This window comes from Odontesthes bonariensis, chromosome 19 (assembly GCF_027942865.1).
Source record: "Odontesthes bonariensis isolate fOdoBon6 chromosome 19, fOdoBon6.hap1, whole genome shotgun sequence".
Lineage (NCBI taxonomy): Eukaryota > Metazoa > Chordata > Actinopteri > Atheriniformes > Atherinopsidae > Odontesthes > Odontesthes bonariensis.
In genome coordinates, this window is record NC_134524.1 from 10,863,275 (window position 1) to 10,885,964 (window position 22,690).

Here is a 22,690-nt window from a genome sequence, read left to right on the forward strand (position 1 = left end):
GCACATTCCTGGGTGTTACCTCACAGAAGGATGGGAGGAATATGACTAACACTGTGTTTGGGCTTGTTGCTATGGTGATATTTACCTACTGGCTGTTGAGTTAATCCTTTTAGACAGAGAATGTGGATTTATGGGAATATTTTTGTTTGTTGTTACAAACATATCAGACAAAAAGAACAACATATACCCTTTCTTTTGTAATTCTCACTCCAAATCTTCACATTGCTTCCAGAAGACTTTCCAATGACAACTTAAGAGTGAATAAATCTGAATTTAAGAGGAGCTGCTCTACCGCTTTCTTCAGCTAAACGAGGATCCGGTTCACATTTGAATGCTTGCTTTACTCACAGCCCTGATTCAGTGAGGTTTCTATTATTTTCTCTCTTTTTGAGTGAGAGGGGCGGGCTGAGGCCGCTGCAGGCCCAGACAGGAAATGTTTGTGTGTTCAGGGGAGTTTCTAATCGGATCACTGCTTTCCTACCCAGTCTCTGCTCAGACGTGTTTCGTACCGCCGCCTCTCACTTCCCAAGGTAAGTCTGAACAGGAGTTTTGTCTTCATTTTTTTTAAACTTTTTAAAGTTTTTTCTTGCTTTGTCTTTTCACTTCCCCTCCCTAACACTTGTATTTTTTGCTGCTCACTGATCACATTCCTTTTCCTGAAAGCATCTGAGGAATCTCTTCTGTTTCATTTCCTCAACAGGCATCTTTTCTTCTTTATATCATGTGACACCTCCCTGTTATCAGTAAGGGAATACCAACCACTCCTTCCATGTCTCGTTTGCTACACGTCACCGTATTTGCAGTTGTTTCAAAACGTCCCTGAAGTTGTGACAAAGTTCATGAGTTTTGAAGCTGCTTTTACCCTTTCAACACCAGATGGGAGGGGAACATCTGGGGTGATCTGACTCTGACAAAGTCTCACGAGTGTTAGCTTTATTTCGACACCAAGACGGTTTACACAGAGTTTGTAATTGCAGAGAAACACATTTTTATGTCATTTTGGAGTAGTAGCCACAGACAGACTCCTGGGGCTGAACAAGTTAATAGTTCAGAACAGGAATCTTGGTCTCACATGCTCTTGTTAACCGCAGTTGTGTATTTCAACATGAAGATGAAGCTTCATGTCTCATTTGTTTCCCATTTGCTTTTTGACCCTCTCATTTTCTCCCTGTTTGCATCGTTCTGTTGTGCCTCAGTCTTGATTTCAGTCTCGTTATCGCGCCACACACAGTCCACCCGGCCATGCAAACACTCATGTTGATCAAGCCATAGATCGCTTTTGAGTCTCTCCACGCCTGCTGCTCTGAGCATATTGTCTGATCTCAAATTTCTGCCTGCTCAACAACGCACGAGAGACTGATTGGTTCAGTGACCCCTGCAGCCTATCTGTGCCCTCGTCTCTCCACCTGAACTCCTCCATCCACTCTGTTTCCCTCTCTGCCCGCTTTGTCCTCCATCCAACCAGACACCGCTTAACGCTCCAGCAGACCAGTTCAAGAGGGCGTCTTTTTATCTTCTGCCCTCTCAGGCTGCCTTGTTTTCTCTTCTGTAACCTTATCAAAACTCAGATTAAGACTCATTGTCACATCTGTTCAGATGACTATTCTGAATTATTAATGTTAACGAGAATAAAGATTCAATTACTCTTTAAATGAGCCCGTAAACAGCAGATCTCTCAAGTAAAAAGCTGTATTTTAAATATGAAAATTCTTATGAGAGCAACTAAGCTTAAAACATTTTTTTTTAAATGAACTATTTTGATGTAATTTTGAAGATTAGCTTTGGGAAAAGTGACTTCAGATCCAGGCTTGGCTACAAAGAGCTCCCAAACTGAAGAAGGAACCATGAATTCTCAAATATTTCAACATTATTAGGTCTACAAATATTCCAGATTTCACTCTGTCAGTAGTTGGCATTTACTAACAATAATAAATACAAATAAAAGAAGAAAAAAAACAATAGATAAATCAGTTTACCAATAGTTACTTTATATTGGAAGCTGCAAAAAAGAATTATATAGTTATGAAAACGTAGTTTATGCAGTCACCTTTCTCAGTGATGATCAGTCTGATCATCCATGTGTCTGAGCTTTGGTATTTGGTAATTCATCAGTACAACTAAAAAAAGGCTCGTCTCACACCCAAACTTAGGTAACTCTTGGTAACTATAATATGATTTGGAATAAGAGTGAATTTTCTAAGAAGGTTCCCAGTGGATATTTTAATAAAGTGTAGACTACATATTAAAAAACAGTGTATGCAGTGTCTGGTCTGAAAAGCAGAGCCGATGCGCCTGAAACCTGGATTCATTCAAAAAGCCTTCAGGGGGCGACTGTATAAAAGTGCTAAGTACAAATACAACTGCTAACTCATTTTGAGTGCAATAGGAAAGTATTTAATCTGCGTTAAGTCCTGTGTCGAAAGACTGTGCAGTAGTCATGGGTATTTATCGGCTCCGACTCCAAGCTGCATTGATGAGAACCAACAAGTCCTCCAACTGAAACAAAGTTGTTTGTTTGAACCCCTAAAGATAGTTCATAAGCAGAAGGGAAATACAACTCATATGAGTTTTTCCACATAAAGGTAGACGTCATTCTAGAGGTCAGTAGTCCCAACTCTAGGACCTGCTGTGTTGTTGAAGCATGTCACTGTTAGCTGTTTGGCTTAGATTGGCTCTTTTTCTATTGAATAAATCAGACACAGTGTGGGCAGAAAAGGGCGATTCACCTGCATATTTGGGGGCTTGTGACATCTCTCAGCTTTGTAAACGCTTTTCCTATTGATGTGCAAGACTTGGGTGAATCAGGAGATGAGGGAAGAATGAATAGAAAGATGCAGGAGCTTTCTCTTACAGGAATGATCACCCTAGTGTTTAGCTTTAGCAAGGAACCAGGAACCAGACTCTACCCCCCTCCACACGGCGCCCTATCCACAGGCCACAGGTAGGCTTTCATCACTCCGGCTCCAGTTTCCTCCCACATATAAGCTAACCAGGCTAGGTGAGCTCAAACACTTCTCCACTGCAGGCCTCTCAATACCTTACAACTTCACACACACACAACACACACACACTTCAGTGGACACGCAGAATGGAGCCGGAGTCAGACAGCATGCCGGAGGTACCAGAGGAGATCATACAGTTAAGTGGACCGGGGCTTTTTTTTCTGTACTCTGTCCAAGGCTTTCCACGCATTGTAACCTTAACCCAGGGGCCCCTGCATGTGCGGCTTCAGGCCCTCTTTCTGTTTCCCTCTCTTAACTCCGTTCCCCCTCTGTGTTGCCATATTGCATGTGTTCATGATGTTCACCTTTGTGAGCTGTCATATCTCTCTTTATCTTGTTTTGGTAATTACACAACTCAGGAACCGCTGTAATGGCTTCCTGTTCATTTGACCACAATGCTGATGTTTAGCACCACTGTTCTCAATATTTTCACAACTTTCTGCTTCCTAAGTGCTTATTTAAGCACATATTAAAGGAGAGCTCACTCCCCCCCGTTGACTCTAATTACTATAATCAAGCCAAGAATCTGTTTTATAGTCTATCCTTATCATTTAGAGGTGATGCCTGGCGCCTTTCTGCAAGCAAAACTGAAACGTAAACGCCTGGCTCATATAATTATAGACTGTTAAGAGATTGCTGCACCTCAGTTGTGTTTATTTAAACCCAGTAATTTCTATATGGCTGTCAAAACGTATCAAAAAGTGTCACAGTCTCCATGAATTTGCAGGTCTTTTCGTATCTACAGAGGAAACCTCAGCAGTTTCATGTAGCTTTAACAAGCTTGCGATAAAGCTGAAATTGTTATCATGTGCTATCATTCTCTTGATTCTTATCTGTAGAGCTAAAACTGCAAATATACCTCACTGTCATCTTATGTCAAATATTTTATAACTAAGTACTGGTTTATTTTTTTAATCCTCTGGAGCTTAAGTCAAACATGTCATGTGTAAATCTAGTTGAAAAACGTTGTAACTATATAAACTAGATAAACTAGTTACCTCCCCACTGTTCTACACCTAACTCAACCCTTCAAGTTACCGTCAAGGCATTGAATAATGGTGAGTTTGTACTAAACTTTATGATGTCCAAGCAAATATGACCCTTTATGTTTTTGAATCTACTTATCCAGCACTGCCCCTTCAACACTTAAAGAAAGTAAACTTCATCACATAATGTGAAGCACACGTTGAACCATCTAATGCCACCAGCTCAGGAAGGCCTTTACATGTAGTTGAAGGCTTGAAGTCTCATTATTTAATCAAGTCAACACATCCAGAATTTGTTTGATGAAACCATCTGCCGTAGATTTTAGGCATTTCTGCAACTGATTCCACGCAGAGAAGGAGCAGAATACTTAACACCTTTAGAGATGGTTAGAAGGAGTAAAGTCTTGAGGGTGAAGACATTAACCGCCCGTACATTTTCAGAAGATAGGGCGGAAGGAAGCCAAGAATTGCTTTGTATATAGAAACATACCGATGTCTACAGCAGAACAAATCAGACCATCCAAGTTAAGCATTTTCAAATTTGTGATGAACCTCAGTGTTCCATGGTAAACTGTATCTGGAACGTGTTGCAAAGAAGAAGAAGAAGAAGAAGTAGCAAAGATTTGAGTGATAATGACAGGCCTACTTATGATCACTCTGACTCTGATAAGAAAGATAAGACTTGATTCTACAGAAAAAAAAGCCCAGATGTAACTTATGTTGTTGGACACGGGGCGCAAGAGACAATGAGTCAGAAATCAGAAGGTATTTTCATTTAGACACTAATTGAGACACTTATAGATTTAAGCCTTGGAAAATAGTAAAAAATGCAAAGTTCTGAGGCTTTGTTTTTTAATTTGAGAGCAAAACTTCGTTGCCAAACTGTACTCAGGTGCCTATTTGTTGGTATAACTTGGTAATTATAATATTAATACAACAGTCCTGCAATCAGTTTCTCATTTATGAATGTTTTAATGCTCAGCTGGTGTTAATGTTGTGTCACAGAGCCGCTGGAAGGATTGTAGTGAGCTGCTGATCACCGGAAACAGATAAAAAATGTCTTTGGGAAGTTCCTAGGGCTGAAATGTCCAGGATTATTTCTCCTGTTATGTACATTAAATACTTGGTCATAAAATCATACTGACTTAGATTTAACATGCTTTAATATTCGTGAAACCTACAGCATAAAACTCTGGTGTGGTAGAGTGAGAGACGACGATGTGGTGGTGACTTATTTTCTGTCGTGTAAATAAAGCCGCAGTCACAGACAGGAAAAGGCAGACATGTGGTTGGTTGACACACTTTTAATAATTACATCTGAAAGCACTGCAGCTGCTCCGTCTTCTTTCTCCTGAGATGAAGAGTAGGTGGCCTGTTGTTCTCATCTGTGACATGATGCAGCCTGCATAGAACCACACCTGCTTTTACATGCTTGGTGTTGTGTTGCTTAAAAGTGATGTGTTGGTCATTAAGAGGCAGTGTAATTGCACTCATCAACCTTTGAAGGTAGATGGTGTTTTCGAGGCGCAGATAGAGTTAAACCACCGCCACCTAACTCTCAACACACCAAGTTTTCCGTCAGTATGGATTTTGTGTCTACTAATCAGTGAAGGAAGTATAGAAAGAATCTTGGTCAACTTACTCTCGTGAGAGGTTTAACTTCCTCTTTTACTTCTCCTTATTCCAATGGCAAACAAGTAGTGACACGACATTGTGTGTTTACGGTTCCTGTATAAGCCAAGTTCTTCCCTTCATGACTTGTCTGTGACTCAGACGTCTTGGGTTTTTCACGAGCTTGTCTACATGCCTCCTTCCCTTTTTGTCTTACCAGTCTGCTTCTTGTCTTCTCCCCATGCAGTATGCTCCCATTCAAGCCTGCACCAGGTCAGTTCGGCCCAGAGATCCGGGACCCGGGTCTGTGGGTGTGGAGGGTGGAAAAGATGAAGGCAGTCCTGCTGGATCGCTCCGAGGTGGGAGCTTTCTTTAACGGAGACTCCTATTTGGTGCTGGAGAACCGTGGCGAGCAGGGAGCCGACCTCCACATGTGGATAGGTGAGAGACCGGAGGCCGATCTGGCTTTTGTGATAAGGTCCCAAAGGGGCTGTTGACAATATTTGGGGGGTAATGGGAGTCTAAAACATACTGATTTATGCTGCATCCTGCAAAAAAAAGCTGTAAAAAAAAACCACTCAACAGAAGGTTTTTTGAGAAAAGGGATAATCTGAGCTTCAGATGATGAGATATTCTGATTAAAAGAGAGGTTGCATGACTTAAATCCTTTAGACCTGAAAGCGGATGCATCTCCTATTTCTACTCCAGTCAACAAAAGAGCTAACCATTGTGCGGGCATACTACACACCTAATTCTAGCTCAGTGCTGCGGCTGAGACGCTAATAACCCTGCCAGTAATGGTGATGACACATGAGACACAGCGCTGACCTGCCGCAGCATTGTTGTGAGGAAAGAGGCAGCACGAAGAGGGATGGAGGGATGATGAGAGGGAGAGAAGTCCCGAGGGGGCAGCAGCGATGGTTTTTGAGCAGGTCCCATTAAAAATGCAGCAGGACCGTTACAGTACTCAAATGTGGCCCTTGTTTCCAGCATGTATCCGGTGCTTAGGTAACACTAAGCTGATTGTCACGGCTTGGAGAGCAAACTCTCTTTGCTCAAGCATCTCTCTGAACCCTCCTCCTCCCCTTGTTAACACATGTTGAACCTGGAGGTGGCTTGGTCCGATATTTGGATATCACAGATCCAGTGGTTCTCAAGGTTGTTGTTGCTCCTCCAAACTCTTGATAAAAAAACACTACGAGCACAGTAGTGCATTTTTCTGACAGAATTTGACCTAATAGTTTTAAACATTCCACGAGTTTCTTTAATCTTTCATCTCTGTTCCAGGTGAGAAGTCGTCTCGGGACGAGCAGGTCGCATGTGCCATGCTGGCCACCCAGCTGGACAACTTCCTCGGCGGCGATCCCGTTCAGCACAGGCATGTTCAGGGCTTCGAGACCCCAGAGTTCATGCAGCTCTTTCCCAGAGGGGTCAGCTACAAGGTGAGCAGTGAGGACAGAGCTGGGTGTTGAAACAGTCGAGTTTAACGAGTGGAAACAACAAAAAGATATGTGAAAAGGTGATGTGTCGGGTGAAAACTTAATTCCTCTGCCAAGGTTAGAGCAGGTGAGGAAAAAACTACCAGACAGAACTTTGGTAGAGGAAGAGAAAAGGAAGAATTCATTACATTTTATTATGAATCAGGACCACTACCTTTAGATGTAATTTTAAACAACTTGCTGTCATATAGGATGTAGAAATTCCTTGAAAGAAAAGCTAAATTTAAGACTAATTTATGTTCTTTTCATTATTTATCTGTTGTGTGAAAACGTCCCTATAAGAACTAAATTTCATAGTTTTTAGGGGTGTGCAAAATAATCGTGATGACGATGCATCGCGATTCTAATTTTCGCGATCTACTGCATCGATTCTTGACGCCAAGTATCGATTATTTAAAAAATAAATAAATAAAAATAAAATTTATGCCTTTAATGATAGGACACATGCAATTGATGCATTTCGCTGCAAGGGATGTTTGCAATATTTTTATATATATTTTTTTATAGTTTTATAAAGCCTATGCACTTTTTTTTGTCTGTACTGATCATCCCTATTTTGTTATTTTAAGTTTTATAAATCCTATGAACTTTTTGTGATGAGTGTGTCCAGTAATATTTGTTTTAATGGCAATACCTCCAAAAGTTGTTTCAATAAATACAGTTATGAATTGATTATCTTTGAGTTATGTATCAATTGAAGACGCTGTCCAGATCATACACAGCTAGTCAGCCACTGGTAATGGCTGTATTATTTTTTTTAATTATGTTCAGTGAAAATATCGCAATGCATTGCGATGCATCGCAATAATTCAAGTATCGTGATGCATCGTGATAGTATCGCATCGTGGCATGTGAATCGTGATTCGAATTGAATCGTGACTTCTTTGCCAATACCCACCCCTAATAGTTTTGGGATTTGCAAGTTATGAACTAACTTAAAACCTATCTACATATCGGTATTTCTTCCTTGAGACCGATACATTTGCAGATAACGTAGTCTCCGTCTGCCTGCAGTTATCAGTAAAATTATTTTAATTATCCAATCTATCAAACTTCTTTGTAATTAGAAATGTTTACCTCACGGCTTCCACCCCATAGCACTTAGTTAGGTCTGTTTGGTTAGGGTGAAAGGTTTAGGGTGGGTCTGTTTTATCAGTACTCACCTTTTTATGACCTCTGTGACAAAGGTCACGTCACTTTCACAGTAGCTTGGCTGAGCTGGTTAAAACAAACATGGAGGTTAATGCTAATGTTTCCCAGCAAGCAAGCTAACATCAAACTTGAAATGCCTTAACTATTCAAACCACAGTTCTCTTCAGTGAACGTGCCTTTCCCCTCACAGGAAGGTGGTGTGGAGTCGGGCTTCAGGAGGCCTCAGGGGGGCGGGACGGTCCACAGGTTGTATCAGATCAAAGGGAAGCGAAACATCCGTGCCAAGGAGGTGGAGCTGTCCTGGAGCAGCTTCAACAAGGGGGACTGCTTCATCCTTGACCTCGGAGAGGTGAGATAAAATAAAACATCTAAGAGACGGTGTTGCAAACAACAAGTGCAGCCAAAATACTTTTTTATAAGATAGTAAAATACTTTGTAAAAGCGCCTGTTTCCGTTTGTTGTGCTGATGTGATGCTGACCCGCTGCTCTGCAGATTATTGTGTCATGGATCGGATCGCAGGCCAACATCTTTGAGAAGCAGAAAGTGCGAGAGATCGCTTCACTGATCCGAGACACAGACAGACACGGGAAAGCACGTATCGTGGACAGCAACGAGGGGGAAGAGCCGGAGGAGATGATCAAGGTGAAAACAGACTTTCAATTTTGTTATTCTCTTTAATTATCAATCACATTTGGATGTTTGGGAGGAATTAGAAGAAGAATTTTACTCATGAACTCAATTCCTAATCATTTCTATGACTTTCTGGTCAGCAGTTACAATGAAAACGATTTGAAATCCTCAGAACTTTGTCTTTTTCCTGTGTTTCTGGGCAGGTCTTGGGACAGATGCCAGCACTGGCAGAGAGCACGCCAGAGGAGGACAGCAAAGCTGATGCTTCCAACTCTGCCTCCCTCTACAAGGTGACCCATTTGCGGAACTTGTGCAGAGATATCACAAATCCTTATCTCCAATAAAAAGTGTTTTATCTAACTAGGTTATGAAGTAAAACCTATCTGTGTTCACACCTCAGGTGTCTGATGCGACAGGTTCAATGACTATGACCAAGGTGTCAGAGAAGAGCCCGTTCGCCAAGGAGCTGCTGGTCCGAGATGACTGCTTCATTCTGGATAACGGCGCCAACGGAAAAATCATTGTCTGGAAAGGTAAGGAAAAAACCCACCTGACCCCAAACCAGCTGTCATGTTCCTCCTGACATGCATGCAGACGAAAACGATAGTTGTCAGATGACACATGGATAGTTGATATCTATTGAAATCAAATTTTAATGAACACGGTGAAAAGGGATAAAGGACAGTAGGAGGTCAAGGTCTTTGAGCAGGACAGAAACTCAAAGCACACATCCAGCAGAACAGAAGAATGTTTGACAATTTAAAAAATGTATTGTTTTTTTTAACCATCCTGTGGTGACTCCTGAAAACTGAAATCCGTATGAAAAAGGTGGTGAAGAGAGGAAAATACACTATTAACAGAGTTCTGGAAGATTGTTCAAACAGCAGATAAACTAGTGACTGGTGCGGGTGTCAGGATTGGGTATAAAAGGAGCCGCCAAAGAAACCAAAGATAAGTTTATACAAGCAAGACTGGGTCATAGTTAAAAAGTAAGATGTCTCTCAACATCTACAGTGTATAATATTGTGAAAGAAATCAGTGAGTCTGTCGCAACACAGTCCACAACTTCCTCCGGAAATGTAACAGAGACTGTATTACACACAGGGAGGAAGCTCCCTGGACTCAAGCCTGTATCAGAGGGACAGAAAGACAGTGGACACGTCTGGTTCTACGTATTAGGTGATGGTATAGGGCTGCATCAGAGTTGTATTTCGGAGTATTGGAGAGACATATGCTACCATCAAGATAACTTCTTTAGTTAGAAGTCGAGGGTTATTTCAGCAGGACAACGCGTGGCTTCATAGATTCAGTTAGTGGGCTTGACTAGCCTCCCTGCAGTCCAGATCTGTCTCCTACTACTGTCTCCTTCATTGCCACCTAAAGGATTATTCCTTGGTTTTTTGCCTCCGGATCGCTCGACAAGTTGACACTGTCCAAAGTCTGTTCAAGATCCACCAGAGTAGGGAAACAGGCCACAATATCCGCTACCACGCTAACTGTGTATAAGTATGTTCTAGAGAAATCCAGACTGTAATGAGAACTACTGACTAACCTTCAGGAAATGGAGCAAATGCTGAGGAGAAGAGGGTGGCCCTGCAGATGGCCGACAACTTCATCGAACAAATGAAGTACCCCAGGATGAAAACACAGGTGCCGCTTGTGACTTATGCACAGATTAAACATCATAAACACATTCTCAGGAACCTCTCTGTTACTGTTGCATCTCAGTAAAGTGGAAGTGTTTTACTGCAAGGCCTTTAAGAAAGAAACGGACAGTAAAAGTTTATGTTTGGTGTTGCAGGTGGAAATTCTGCCACAGGGGAAAGAGACCATCATCTTCAAGCAGTTCTTCAAGAGCTGGAACTAAACGCTTCACTTGAACATTTGACAAATATTGCACTCGAGAACAAGCTGCACATCGACATACAGAGAGAATCTGAAAAAACGTTGAGTTTTTTTTTGTATGAATTCACTTGTATGTACATATTTGAAGGCAGAGAATGCTGCGGCTTGCTTTGAGCTTTGGTAGAATCAGAGATGTGATGCCACTTTTATAAAAAACCAAACTTTTTTTCCCCTGTAGTGAGAGTGTAAAGATTCGAAGAGAAAAATATATCTTAAAAAAAAAAGAACCTCAAGTAAAGAGTTTTGATTTTTTTTTTTTTTTTATATTTGTTCAATAGTGTCACAGATTGTCCTGCATTTGAAAATAAACCTGAAGACTACTTGCTGCTTTTGGATCTTTTCTTTTTTCCACCACACCACTCCACCCATGAAAATGGTCTTTACATAATCTTTGCTAATCCGTCTGGTGATAGGGCAACACGATAATTACCTGCAATAAACACAGTCCCGATGATTAACTTAAAATGAAAACATAGGCGGGTTATCCTGACATCAGAGGTTTATTCAAGACTTTATATCCATTGAGCTTTCGGTGCACACCTCCACGTTGTGTCATATAATTCTGAAGATTTTTTTATTCAAAACTACTCAAGCTTCCCACTCATATATCATGTCGTTGACATTAGTTCAACATTCAATCAGCTGAGGTTGAAATATAACATGATAACCTTAAATCCCTCACAGGGGTCTTTTTTCTGTATATTTCGCCAATAGAAGTAATGTACTTCTACTCTTTTGTGATATCTAATCCAACACTTGTAATGTACATCACACTGTTAGGTTGTTAGTGACTGAAATACTATACGAGTGCACATGTTCATAATACTAATGATATTTCCTTAATCTTAGTCAGTAGCGTGTAGCCTGTAAGCACACTGCTGTTATTAGGTTTAAAATCTGTGCTTCATGTTGCATCTTACACCCTGTTCTAAGATGCTTTATTCAACTATAATTATATCAGGTTTAAGATGAATTCGAACTGAAGATTATGGAGACAAATCAAATATAATTTTTTAATCTAACCAGGAAAGTCTAAATGATACACATACTTTGAAAATTAGCAAAGTAGCATCAAATTCCATCCCGGGTTTATGGAGGATCTGAAGCGTTTTTCTCTATCATTTGAGTTCAATCCTTTTCTTTAAAGCACTGCATGTTGTTCTTGTATCAAACCATGAAAAATCTGATTTTAATTTCATGACATTTGTTAAACTTTCTTATGTTCAACTCTTGTTTTGTCTAACTAAAATATCAGCTTAGCGAATGTTAGCCAGAGCCATTACGGGGAAGGTTGAGAAAAAAGGGGTGAGACCAAAAAAAGGGACAAATATATCAGTGGCAATGCATCGAAAGCTCTATGTATGTCAACTTCGATATGATGCAAGGTCAGGTCAAAACTTTTATGGTTTTCCTCTCACCTAAATGCAGTAAAGTCTGCCAATCCCTCCCCACGAGGACGTGTATGCTGAAGAGAAGATGACTGATTATGGCATGAAAATAAAACAGATCCATCCATCCATCCATCCATTCATTCATTCATTCATTCATTCATTGCCACTCATTCAGAACCAGATCTGAGCAGAATCCTTCACATTTAGCCAAATGCTTTGGTGCATTTAAATATTTATATATATATTTAAATATTGTTTAAATATTGTTTAAAGACTGTTTTATTGTAAACTTTAGTGCGTCCACAACTCAAGTCATATATATTTTGTAAAGTTCAATGTAAATATCAGTTCATTATATAAGCTGCAAACGGAAACTCTGCCGTTGTATTAACAGTTTACAGTAACTTCGGGTCAAAATCAGAGTTTGTGCGTCACTCGCCCTGATAACCACGCTTATTGCGGTTGTAAAAAATCTCGCCTCCCTGCCCTCGCTGCCAGGAAAGAGTTTCCCTCGCCATCAGGTGCCATAAAAGGGTCCAAAGTTCAAGGAGGTTCATGAGGAAATAAAAGCATTGAACAGACAGGGCTGGCTGTCCAGTTCTCTACACCAGCAGAGCTGCACCATCGCTCCGTCACACGAGAGGTAATGAACTTATAGGTTGTATATTATAAACTATGCTACTTGAAATCTGTTGATAATATCAGCATTTATCATTTTTTCTACTTGCTTTTTTTCTCTTATCATCAGTTATTTTCATTATTTCTCTTTTATTATTATTTATTATTGGTCTATTCTATATTTTTGTGATATATATGCAAATATTTTTACATACACATATATATAAAAAATTTGAATACTTTGTTTGTCCCAAAGGGAATCCCTTTGGAGGTATTTTTCATTTTTTTAGTACTGTATATATAAAGATATGTCTACAGAGAGAGTTTAGACAACACAGTCAGTGTTTCTGAACAGAACTTTTATAGATAAAGTTAAAATGCTTTCTGTCACTTAACTATATATATATATATATATACATATACATATATATATATATATATGATCATAAAGTACATTATATACATTTAACATGTATAAAAATGATTTTCCTTTTTTAAATTCCCTAATTTTATTCTAATTCAGTATGTCTAAATTGCAGTTTTGATACATTTAGGACTTCAACAATCACACAGCAAACTTAATCTTTTTCCTCATTTGATTTATTTTCTCTGCAGTGATTTGTGAAGAAGTCATCATGGAGAAGAAACCTAAGTCTACCAAAAGTGAGTTTTTAAAAAACATTTATGCCACTTTTGTTTTCATTTTGAATGAAGAACAACTTTGGACGCTGTGAGAAAAATTATGTGGGACATCATGGAATTAACGTTCATTCAAATGCATTAAAATGAGCGTTTCTAGTTTATTACAAGACAATAACATGTCTCTGTTGGCCAGTTACATGAAGATGATATTAACTGACACCCTCCTTAACCCCCCCTGCAGGGGTGAGGATACTGCTGAATACGGAGGATGGCAGCAAAACCCAGAGCAGCTCCATCGGTGCTGTTCGCTGGACGCTGCCTGATGAGAGCATCCAGATTCACAGCTCGGCTCCCAGCATACCCGCCAGCTCCAACAGCCTCACAAAACGCTCACAGGTAAGCCGCAGGCTTAAACCCATACGTTTGTCCTCCGTCATCCAGTGTGTGATGAGTGAGCAAGTGTGTGTCTTTTCTTATAGGAACATCGTCGTCACAGCAGCCTGATGGACCTCCGCAGCCTGCAGGAGTGTGTGCAGTTCATCCAGCACTGGAAGGAGCAGGTGGACCAAGTGTGCAAGGTAGGACGGGAGAGGGAGCTGTCCTGAGGCTTTTAGTGTAAATTCAGAGAGAAAGATGCAGAAAAGTGCCTCGGTTGGTGTTAGAAAGAAGGGACAAGATAAGGAAGTACTGATATTGAAAGTACTTCAACAGTAACATTTAGTTTACTCTGAATGTTTGGATAAAAATCACTTGGACAGACACATTTCTTCACCTCTGAGTAGAACAAAACACATTCATGGCTTAAAACAGTCTCCATTGTTCCCAGCTGAAACAGTGCAAGCATTATAAGTCTATGGGTCAACATGTGGAAATTTCCGCTGATTTTCAAGCAGTTTGCCTACTTCTCTTAAAAATAAAATGCCAGAACAGGGTTCAGGGTGAACCAGATTTATGGCAGCACTGTTTGAATAAGCTTTGCTATGGGAAATAATTGCTTGTTAATGTTGGAACTGCATGACGAGCTTAGTGTTTATGGAAACTTTTATAGCTCGGTTATGTGACCCTCAACCCTGCACCTCAAACTACAGACATATCATGTAGAATGGACGCTGACATTTTGTGAATTCATCACAGTTTTAATCTTTTGACATCTGCAAACAGATAATGATGTGAAAAAGCTGTTACTTTTCTTTTTGAGTCACGAACATGGTTGAATCTCGTGTTTTAACAGGCAGGAAGAGCCTCAAGGAAAGGTGCGGCTGAGAAAGAGAAGCGGAGTTCAGACAGCCGTACTGAACGCAGTCTCGAGGAGAGCAGGAAACTCATCCTGGAGTGGGCTGATGAACTCCGCCATGTTGACAAGGTCAGGACTCACACGGGCTGATATGTATCAAAAATGGGGACAGTTGGTCATACAACAGCTCCACATATAGAAAAAAGGAATCAATTGTGTCATACAGTAGACAAAATAGCTAAATTCATAGATTTTCTCACTGATTTTGTGTCCTTAGTTCCTGAAAGACACCCCCTGGGCCTCCGAGAATCAACAACATGAAACGAAAGAAGACAAGGATGCCACAGAAAAGGCACAACTGAGGATCATGGAGTGGGCAAAAGAGCTGCACAAGGCGACTGAGGTGAGGAGTCATACAAGTAAATTAACTAAAGGCCCAAAAAAAATGCTCAAGGCAGCCAACAAAAAATCCAGTCAAAGTTAGAGTTGTATTGGAAAAATAGAGCCACATACTGCAGCTGAAATGAGTATTTGTGTTTGCAGAGCTGCGGCGTGCCAAGTGACGAGCTCGGTAAAGTGCTGCGTCTGCTGGGCCTGAAGAAAAAACGGCTGGTCAAGATGCTGCCGCTGCTGGAGTTCATCACCTGGTCTCTGCTCAAAGAGGAGAGCACGGTGAGAAACGCACACATTTCCAAGGCTGTTATCGAAAAAACGTGGGGAACTGTCTGAGAAAAAGGACAGAAAATGTATGTTAAGATAGACATATTTCGGTCCTTTGTCTATGTATTCATATTTACAGATACAAATCTATAAATAGAGAAAATTAAAAGATATTTTTGTAACCCTAAAATTGTGTGAAAAAGTTGAAAGAACCAGAGCAAAGCAGTTATTAAATTTGACCCCATGTAGCTGAGACAGTTTTATGCAACATGGAATTTGACCGAACCTGGTGATTTGCATGCATGTGTCACATCTTAAAATGAACTTTGAGATTCATTTTATGTGATCCTAATTTGCCTCTGCACTGATAACCCTCAAGTGTCTTTGATAACCGACACGGAAGATTCTGCTGATTAATGCTGATGATCTTGTGTTTTACGTGACAAAGCTGGACATTTGAGGGAATATTTTTGCCGTTGTTGCCTGGACTAAAAGCCTGAATAGTTCATTTTAAACCGACCAGATATTCTGCAACAAGGCTTGTGTTTGGAAATCAAAATCTAATGAAAATCATACACAAACAGCGTGGAAACTTGAGTTTTCTTGTAGGTTTCACACAGTTCCAGCCTTTGTGGTGATAGTTTAAGTCATTATTGTTTTAATTTTCACATTTCTTCCTTTACAGACGATGGTTCCACGGTTGTGGTTATTGGCAAAGCAAAGGACCTGGAAAGCAGGAATTCCAAGATACATCCCCAACTCAGGTGTGCACATGAATCAAAAGGAAAAATGCTTTCACTGCAGACTGAGGAAAAGGGATTTCAGTGTTTCAATGCCTGTGATTCCCTTCTTTAAGGCAATCTGATCGTGAAAACCATAATCACAGGTGTTTGAATTGTGTGCCGTTCTTTGAAGAACTTCCAGAAGAATACTGTGAAAGATTGAAATTAGAAAACCTAATATAATCCAACCCAGAGGTAGCTTCTGGTTTGTTGATCAACTTCAAGTCTGATAAATTCTGTGTCTCTGTTTTCAGTTTGGAGTTGGATTTGCAGTGCGGCAGGTAAAATAAACCTACACTTTATCCTGACTTCAGCCACATAACAAACCCATTGGACGTTTCAGTCATAACAAAATATTTCCTCTCTTTTTCCTGGTAGCTGATGTGACTCTCGACCCCATGACGAACTACCCGTGGCTTCAGCTTTCAGACGACCAGCGCCGGGTTCAGGAGGGCATCTCAGAGTCCGACGTGCCTGACAGCTCCCAGCGCTTCGACAGCTGGCCCTGTGTGCTGGGCTGGGAGGGGTACAACAGTGGTCGCCACTACTGGGAGGTGAACATAGCCAACAACGGCTACTGGCGCATTGGACTGACCACCGCTGATTCCAAGCGACAGGGCCGCTTCCCCATGACCCCGAAGGACGGCTACTGGACCCTGTGGCGAAGCACACATAATTTCTACGCCTGCAGCAAGCCGGAGACAGAGCTGCCCATCAGCCTTGTGCCTCGTCGCATTGGGATCTACTTAGACTACGAGGAAGGCCAGATCTCCTTCTACAACGCAGAAACCAAAACTCACATCTACACCTTCACCGGAAGCTTTAGAGGGAAGCTGTACCCTCTGTTCGCTCCCATGGACGGTCGCACACTCATGACAATCATCCACCCGGACGAAATCTCTCCAGACTGACAGAGATGAGCGTGTAAATGCTTATTGGGTCCTCGGGAGAATTCAGCTTTACTTAAAAGGAAAATTAAGTCAAAATTATTTGACCTCAAGCAAAATTTGCAGAGAGCTGAAAAGGAAGATTTCCTGAAAAGTCATCAGACAACTCAAATTCCCTAAATGTTACTTACTTATTACCCTCAGTGTCTCAGTTAAAACCTTGTTTGAGGACTGAACAGTATCAAAGTGCTAATGGTATTGCTAATAGCTTTAATAGATCAATAGATCAACCAATCATAGCACTCTAAATATATATACATGTCTTTGGAAGACAATGAAAAACACAAACTGAAGACATTAAAAAATGCTCTGCGTCCTCATACGTGCATGCACTTTATACTGCGCATTATAAACTTTTGATTGAAAGTCTGCAACATTTCACACTCTGGAAAGGTCTTTACAGACACTGAATGCTCCAACGAACAGATCTCTTTTAACATTTTATCTTTCAAGAATATCGACAACTTTGCGTCACACATTGCAGCTTTAATTAATACGTGAAACTGTGTATATTTTGGTCATTTTAGAGCACATTGTACAGTGGGAGTGGGAGGATGTTTGCGGTGCCCGTCAGGATTCTCTTTTACAGGCCCAGGGTCCGTAGGCTTCACATTCAGCTGCAAACAGACTCCTGTCTCCCCTCAGGTCTGCACAGTCCCTGTAGTCTGTGTCCCAGTGCACAGATACCCTTTAAAACACACACACACACACACACACACACACACACACACACACACACACACACACACACACACACACACACACACACACACACACACACACACACACACACACACACACACACACACAAACGACTGTTAATTGTATGTTGGTTAATTTCTGTTTGTGTATTCAAAGTGATGGAATAATGTAAAAAGTTGTTCAACTGTGTGTGTCAGCGTACGTGCTGTATATGTGATGTAATGTTACAATAAAAGCAAACTAAATTAAATCAGTCTCGGGTTCGTGTTTCGTGCATATTTAACAGAGTTAAACACTAATATATTGTGCAGTGTGTGAGCTACATGTTGAAATGCTTTGGCCTGAAAACAGAATATCACATCAGTTCTGTCACGATGCCGTCCGTAAAAACATCTGGAAGCTGTCGTCAGGGATTTTAATGTCATTTTATTTTATCGGCGCCCCCTTGATTCTCCAAATCTATCCGATATGCAGCCACCGTGTATCCAAAATGACGCTTTCACCATTCCTGTTTGTTGTGTTTACTCTGCAGAGAATTTTCCAACCCTTGTTTTGGACATGTTTTATATGATCAATGATCAATACGAAAAGAGGACTTTTCAGCACTAAATGGCTTTGAATGCAATAGTTCTGTCTTTTCCTTAAATCACATCATTCTGTTTGCAGAAACTTGCTGAAAGGTGAAATAATTAAGTAATTAGATACATTTTTTTGTGTTTGTTCATAATTTGTTTCTCTTGGAGTTAAATTAACTCTTCTTTTTTATATATACGTTTACAGTATGGTACAAAAGTTTTGAGCTTTTCCTCAATTCTTGATATTTTGCTTCCAAACAGCCAGACTTTCTTCTAATCTTTCACAGGGGTCCAAAGTAACAGTTCTCCAGGCTTTCTGAAGGTCTCGCAAAGTTTGTCTTTGGGCATTGGCTCCTTTTTTCACTCATTATTCAGCCTAGTTCTTGTACTATTTTGTTACTGTATTTGCAGCCTGTTACAAAGACACATAATTGCATCTAGAACACAGTTTGACACACATAAAATCCATCAGATATGTCCCAGATGGATTCACATGTACATTTCTGCTCTCAAAGTGTTTTCAACCTGCACATAGGACTTACGGCATGTAGTGCTGGACATCCGTCCCATCCCACCACAGCCACCGTCCCTCCTCTTGGCTGTCTGTCAGCCCCACCCACAGGAAAGGAAAGGTGGAGGACTTGCTCATCTCTTCTTGAAGAAAATCCTGCAGTTGATGCAACATTTGCAGAACATTACTCTCATTTCAAGCGGACGTTTGTCTGATGTTATCTGATGTAACATAAATCTATTGCTTGAGAGTTTCCAACAGATTACAGACACGCAAGAGACAAAGTTTTGTTTTGAGAAATTTGGCTTAAAAAGCCGACGTAATTCCAATTTATACAAGATCAACCTGAGAAAAGTTAGATGACTTTTTGGAGGCACCGATTGTTAATAGGTGTGATGTTTAAACTGATTATTCCCAGTCGAACCCTTGCTCATTTTGCTCTGCTGTCTCTGGGGTCACTTCCCCTCTTGGCCTGATTTAGGAGGAGTTTACTTCTCTGTGTAGAAGAATAGACACACAGTGCAGTTACCATCTCTGCAGAGTCTGTGATCACAGCCAGGCTGCTGTTGTGCTGCTGGCAGAACTCAGCGCTCTCGTTCCACTGACGATTTTCTTGCCGCTCGAATGAGAAGAAGTAGCAGTGACTCCTCCAGTACAGCCAGCCGTCGGGACACAATCTGCACCTGGAGTCTCCACACAGAAAGACAGGAGGACTGATCTAAGTACAAGGGTACAAAAACACCCGTTTTGCAGAAATGACCCCAATGTTTTCTCGTGCGTTCGGACCATAAAATGAGATGCATATCTTACCTTTGGTGACAGTTTGCAGCATCTCGTTCAAGTCCCGGCGCTCTCTCTGGCACTGCTGCAGTTGCTCCAGCGATGTGTTATAAGTCGGATCCACTTCACTCCATGTCACTGAAAAATTCATTTTTGAGTACAATTTTATTTGCAAAAGACATTTGACAAAGACATTTTACCAGCCTCCTTCACAACATTCTGTAAACTCATCTCAGCATCTGTCTGGGATGCTCCGTTTCTGTGCAGTGGCATCTGGCGTGTAAACCTGGTCAGGTGCAAGATGTCCTGAGGCGCTCATTATTGCTACGCTACAGCCCTCTTCATCCTCTACCACAGCACTGACACAGCTTTTGAGAGGCACATTGCACCCTGTGTGGCTTCTTGGATGGTTTTATCTTCTCGTACAGTTTGTTCTATGCATAAATTTGAGATTTAAATGAAAATTTAGGTGGTGCATGGGCTTTTTAAAATGTATTTATTTATATTATTGATTGATAAAAGCATGTGAGGGTCTGCAACTTTATTATCATTGTAGCTCATCAAGCTCAATTTTAACTTTAAAAACTTTTTGTGAAAAAATATTTTCATAAACATCTTCCAGGCTCTTGTTTTCTCAACTTTATTGAAACATGTTCATGACATGGAATACCAAGTAAGCTAACGCCCCGAGTTTAAATGACTTGCTAAGCATTGCACTCTCTTTTGTCTACATATTACTCATAACAACCCATAATCTGTCAAATGAATCATTTGCAGGCATACATATTTAAACAAATAAACTTCTACTCACCAAGTAAAACGTAGCCCAAAATGAGACCTGCGACTAATGCTATTGTTGTTGTAGCAAAAGCCAATCCAGCTGTCACATGCCAGGTTTGGCAGCATCCAGCATCTGTAAAGGTACAATTCTAAATTTAAGTGGCTCAAACATTTTGTAAATTATAAAATTCTGTTAACAAAATATGGTTTATTTCTGTTTAGAGGCTAAGGTGTATAAGGTGTAAGTCCTAACATGACCTTTGGTGGTTTATTCAAACTTCACACGTCAGTAAAAGCCATTAAAATGATGTGAAAAATTGCATAAATTGAAAACCTCATTCATGTGTGGACTATTTACACATATAGTACTGTGCAAAAGTCTTGCACAACTCCTCATTTCCTTATATGTAGCCAAGAAAAGAGGAAATAAGTGCTGAGGTTTAATTAAACACGTACATACATACAGTAAATATAGCATATAAGGCATGAACAGAGTTATACTCTTAGACAAGTTTTCTGTCCTTTCTTTAAGGAGTCTTCAGGAATAGTTCTCCAGGCTTCTTGAAGGACATCCCAAAGCTCTTCTTTGGATGTGGGCTGCCTTTTGTTCCGTTCTCTGCCAACATGATCCCACACTGCTTCAGTAATGTTGAGCTCCGGGCTCTGGGGAGGATTCATCCCTCCATCAGACCTGCTGCCACTGATTTTCAGCCCACTTCTTGTGTCCTTTGGCACAGCTCAGCCTTTTCTCCCTGTTTCCCTTCCTTAAGAACGGCTTCTTGACAGCCACCCTTCCATGGAGCCCATTTCTGATGGATCAGTTGAAGGTCCAGATGCATCTCTCAGGTCTCTGCTAATTTTTCTCCATTTCTTAAGGACATCACTGTTCATATGCTGTAAATAGTGTTATTTTTTTTAAGCCTGCCACTTCTTTTGTTCTCTACTTGTTCAGCTTCTTCCAAATCTTTCAGGACACCCACTGCACACCATGCTGCAATATGCCAAGTTATCGTTAGCTTTTTGTAGATACACTGAAAGAAATGGGAACAAATGATGCGTCTCTGTAACCGGCTGCCTGAAGATGCACTTTCCAACCGGTTCTTTGCCAAATTGTCTGTTATTTGTAGACACTCCAGTTCATCCTTTGAGTTATGTGCCTTTCTGCTTGAACGATTCATAGGTCAGGGGTGCTTCACAAACAAAAAACAAATTAACCTGAAAATTGCCAAGTTCAATGACTGGACTGAAAAGGTATTAAAGAAATTGAAAATGTTTGAAAGACCTTCAGAAAGCCTGGAGAACTCCAGCTCAAAACCACTTAAAGATTACAAGAAATGCTGACTGTTTGGAAGCAGAGTATGAAAAAATGAGGAGTAAGAAGTGGCTTAAGACATTTGCACAAAACTGAACACAATTTAATCTTCAGACTTCTGTCGCAGAGATAAAAAAAAAAAAAAGGAAATCAGAGGTAATTAAAACTGAATCTGGACTTTGAAACCAGGAGAACTGAAGCTTTGCCTGGTTTTTACTGCAACAGCTAACATGTATTAGTTAGAGTGTACAGAGCACTGATAAGTTCAGCTGTGCGACTATGTGACTCTTTAATATCAGATGGCATTTTGTTTTATTCTACTTCCAGAGTAACAGTCTTAAATCTCTCAGGACCGTTTAAAACAACTCCTGTAGACACTCGGCAAAGGGAATAAACTAACCTGCAGGTTTGTCCCTCCCGTCGTCTTCTCTGCGTCTCGGTGAAGCATCCATGCTGCCACTTGTCATGCGTTTTGAACCTTTGCTGCTTCTCCTTTTCAGACATTTAGCTGAACAAAATCTACACACTCAAAAAACATTCACATTTTAAAGGAAGTTGGCAAGGTGTAAAGATGCTTATTAATAACTGCGCCATCTCGGACCTTGAAGTGTCGTACCGAAGGCGTTACATGCGCCTACAGGCAGCTCAAGCAGAACTTCTTGTTTTTAGTAGCGGACACGATCTTTCTATAATTAATTTCTCATTGTAAGCCAGGCCAGAGTGGCAGTTTTTTTCAATTTTATTTAAAGTATATGGAAACGTGAAAACGTGCATGTCTGCATCATTTTGCACAGATAATTATGTTAACACCATAGGATCAGAAATATCGTCCCATTTAGATGCTTAGAAGGTGCAGTTGTGATGCTTTTAGAGAGGATGACCCAGACTTAGTCCAGGTTAGAAACCCGTCCCGTTCATCTGGTGGTGAGGATGGGAACTAACCATGAGCAAAGCAGGAACTCCTCTCCTT

General features: G+C 40.7%; 3 protein-coding genes across 3 annotated transcripts; 2 read left to right on the forward strand and 1 right to left on the reverse strand.

Moving 5' to 3' along the window:
• The first annotated feature begins 429 nt into the window (after positions 1-429).
• On the forward strand, positions 430-11,106 carry capgb (capping protein (actin filament), gelsolin-like b). The gene is made up of 9 exons (XM_075451026.1): positions 430-530; positions 5,847-6,040; positions 6,887-7,041; positions 8,441-8,599; positions 8,744-8,893; positions 9,085-9,171; positions 9,282-9,414; positions 10,440-10,531; positions 10,683-11,106. The coding sequence occupies exons 2-9, from the start codon at positions 5,848-5,850 to the stop codon at positions 10,746-10,748; spliced, it is 1,035 nt and encodes a 344-aa protein (XP_075307141.1). The 5' UTR covers positions 430-530; position 5,847; the 3' UTR covers positions 10,749-11,106.
• Positions 11,107-13,940: 2,834 nt separating this feature from the next.
• Positions 13,941-17,992, forward strand: LOC142368675 (butyrophilin subfamily 1 member A1). The gene is made up of 7 exons (XM_075450875.1): positions 13,941-14,015; positions 14,669-14,800; positions 14,949-15,074; positions 15,215-15,343; positions 16,017-16,095; positions 16,368-16,394; positions 16,492-17,992. Exons 1-7 carry the CDS (start codon positions 13,941-13,943, stop codon positions 17,022-17,024), a joined length of 1,101 nt encoding a protein of 366 aa, XP_075306990.1. The 3' UTR covers positions 17,025-17,992.
• On the reverse strand, positions 17,206-22,666 carry LOC142369485 (natural killer cells antigen CD94-like). Its single transcript, XM_075451834.1, has 6 exons — positions 22,121-22,666; positions 20,440-20,541; positions 19,659-19,766; positions 19,378-19,538; positions 18,880-19,004; positions 17,206-17,748 (listed from the first exon to the last, which is right to left on the reverse strand). The coding sequence occupies exons 1-6, from the start codon at positions 22,185-22,187 to the stop codon at positions 17,631-17,633; spliced, it is 681 nt and encodes a 226-aa protein (XP_075307949.1). The 5' UTR covers positions 22,188-22,666; the 3' UTR covers positions 17,206-17,630.
• Positions 22,667-22,690: the final 24 nt, after the last annotated feature.

Excerpts from the sequence above, each read along its gene's own strand:
- capgb (XM_075451026.1), top strand. The coding sequence starts at position 5,848 with ATGCTCCCATTCAAGCCTGCACCAGGTCAGTTCGGCCCAGAGATCCGG. Across the intron at positions 7,042-8,440 it reads CCAGAGGGGTCAGCTACAAG|GAAGGTGGTGTGGAGTCGGG; the intron begins GTGAGCAGTGAG and ends TTCCCCTCACAG. Across the intron at positions 8,894-9,084 it reads AGCCGGAGGAGATGATCAAG|GTCTTGGGACAGATGCCAGC; the intron begins GTGAAAACAGAC and ends GTTTCTGGGCAG.
- LOC142368675 (XM_075450875.1), top strand. The coding sequence starts at position 13,941 with ATGGACCTCCGCAGCCTGCAGGAGTGTGTGCAGTTCATCCAGCACTGG. Across the intron at positions 15,075-15,214 it reads AGCTGCACAAGGCGACTGAG|AGCTGCGGCGTGCCAAGTGA; the intron begins GTGAGGAGTCAT and ends TTGTGTTTGCAG. Across the intron at positions 16,096-16,367 it reads AAGATACATCCCCAACTCAG|TTTGGAGTTGGATTTGCAGT; the intron begins GTGTGCACATGA and ends CTCTGTTTTCAG.
- LOC142369485 (XM_075451834.1), bottom strand. The coding sequence starts at position 22,187 with ATGACAAGTGGCAGCATGGATGCTTCACCGAGACGCAGAGAAGACGAC. Across the intron at positions 19,005-19,377 it reads TCACAGACTCTGCAGAGATG|GATTTTCTTCAAGAAGAGAT; the intron begins GTAACTGCACTG and ends CATCAACTGCAG. Across the intron at positions 17,749-18,879 it reads GATGTCCAGCACTACATGCC|GGTATCTGTGCACTGGGACA; the intron begins GTAAGTCCTATG and ends TGTGTTTTAAAG.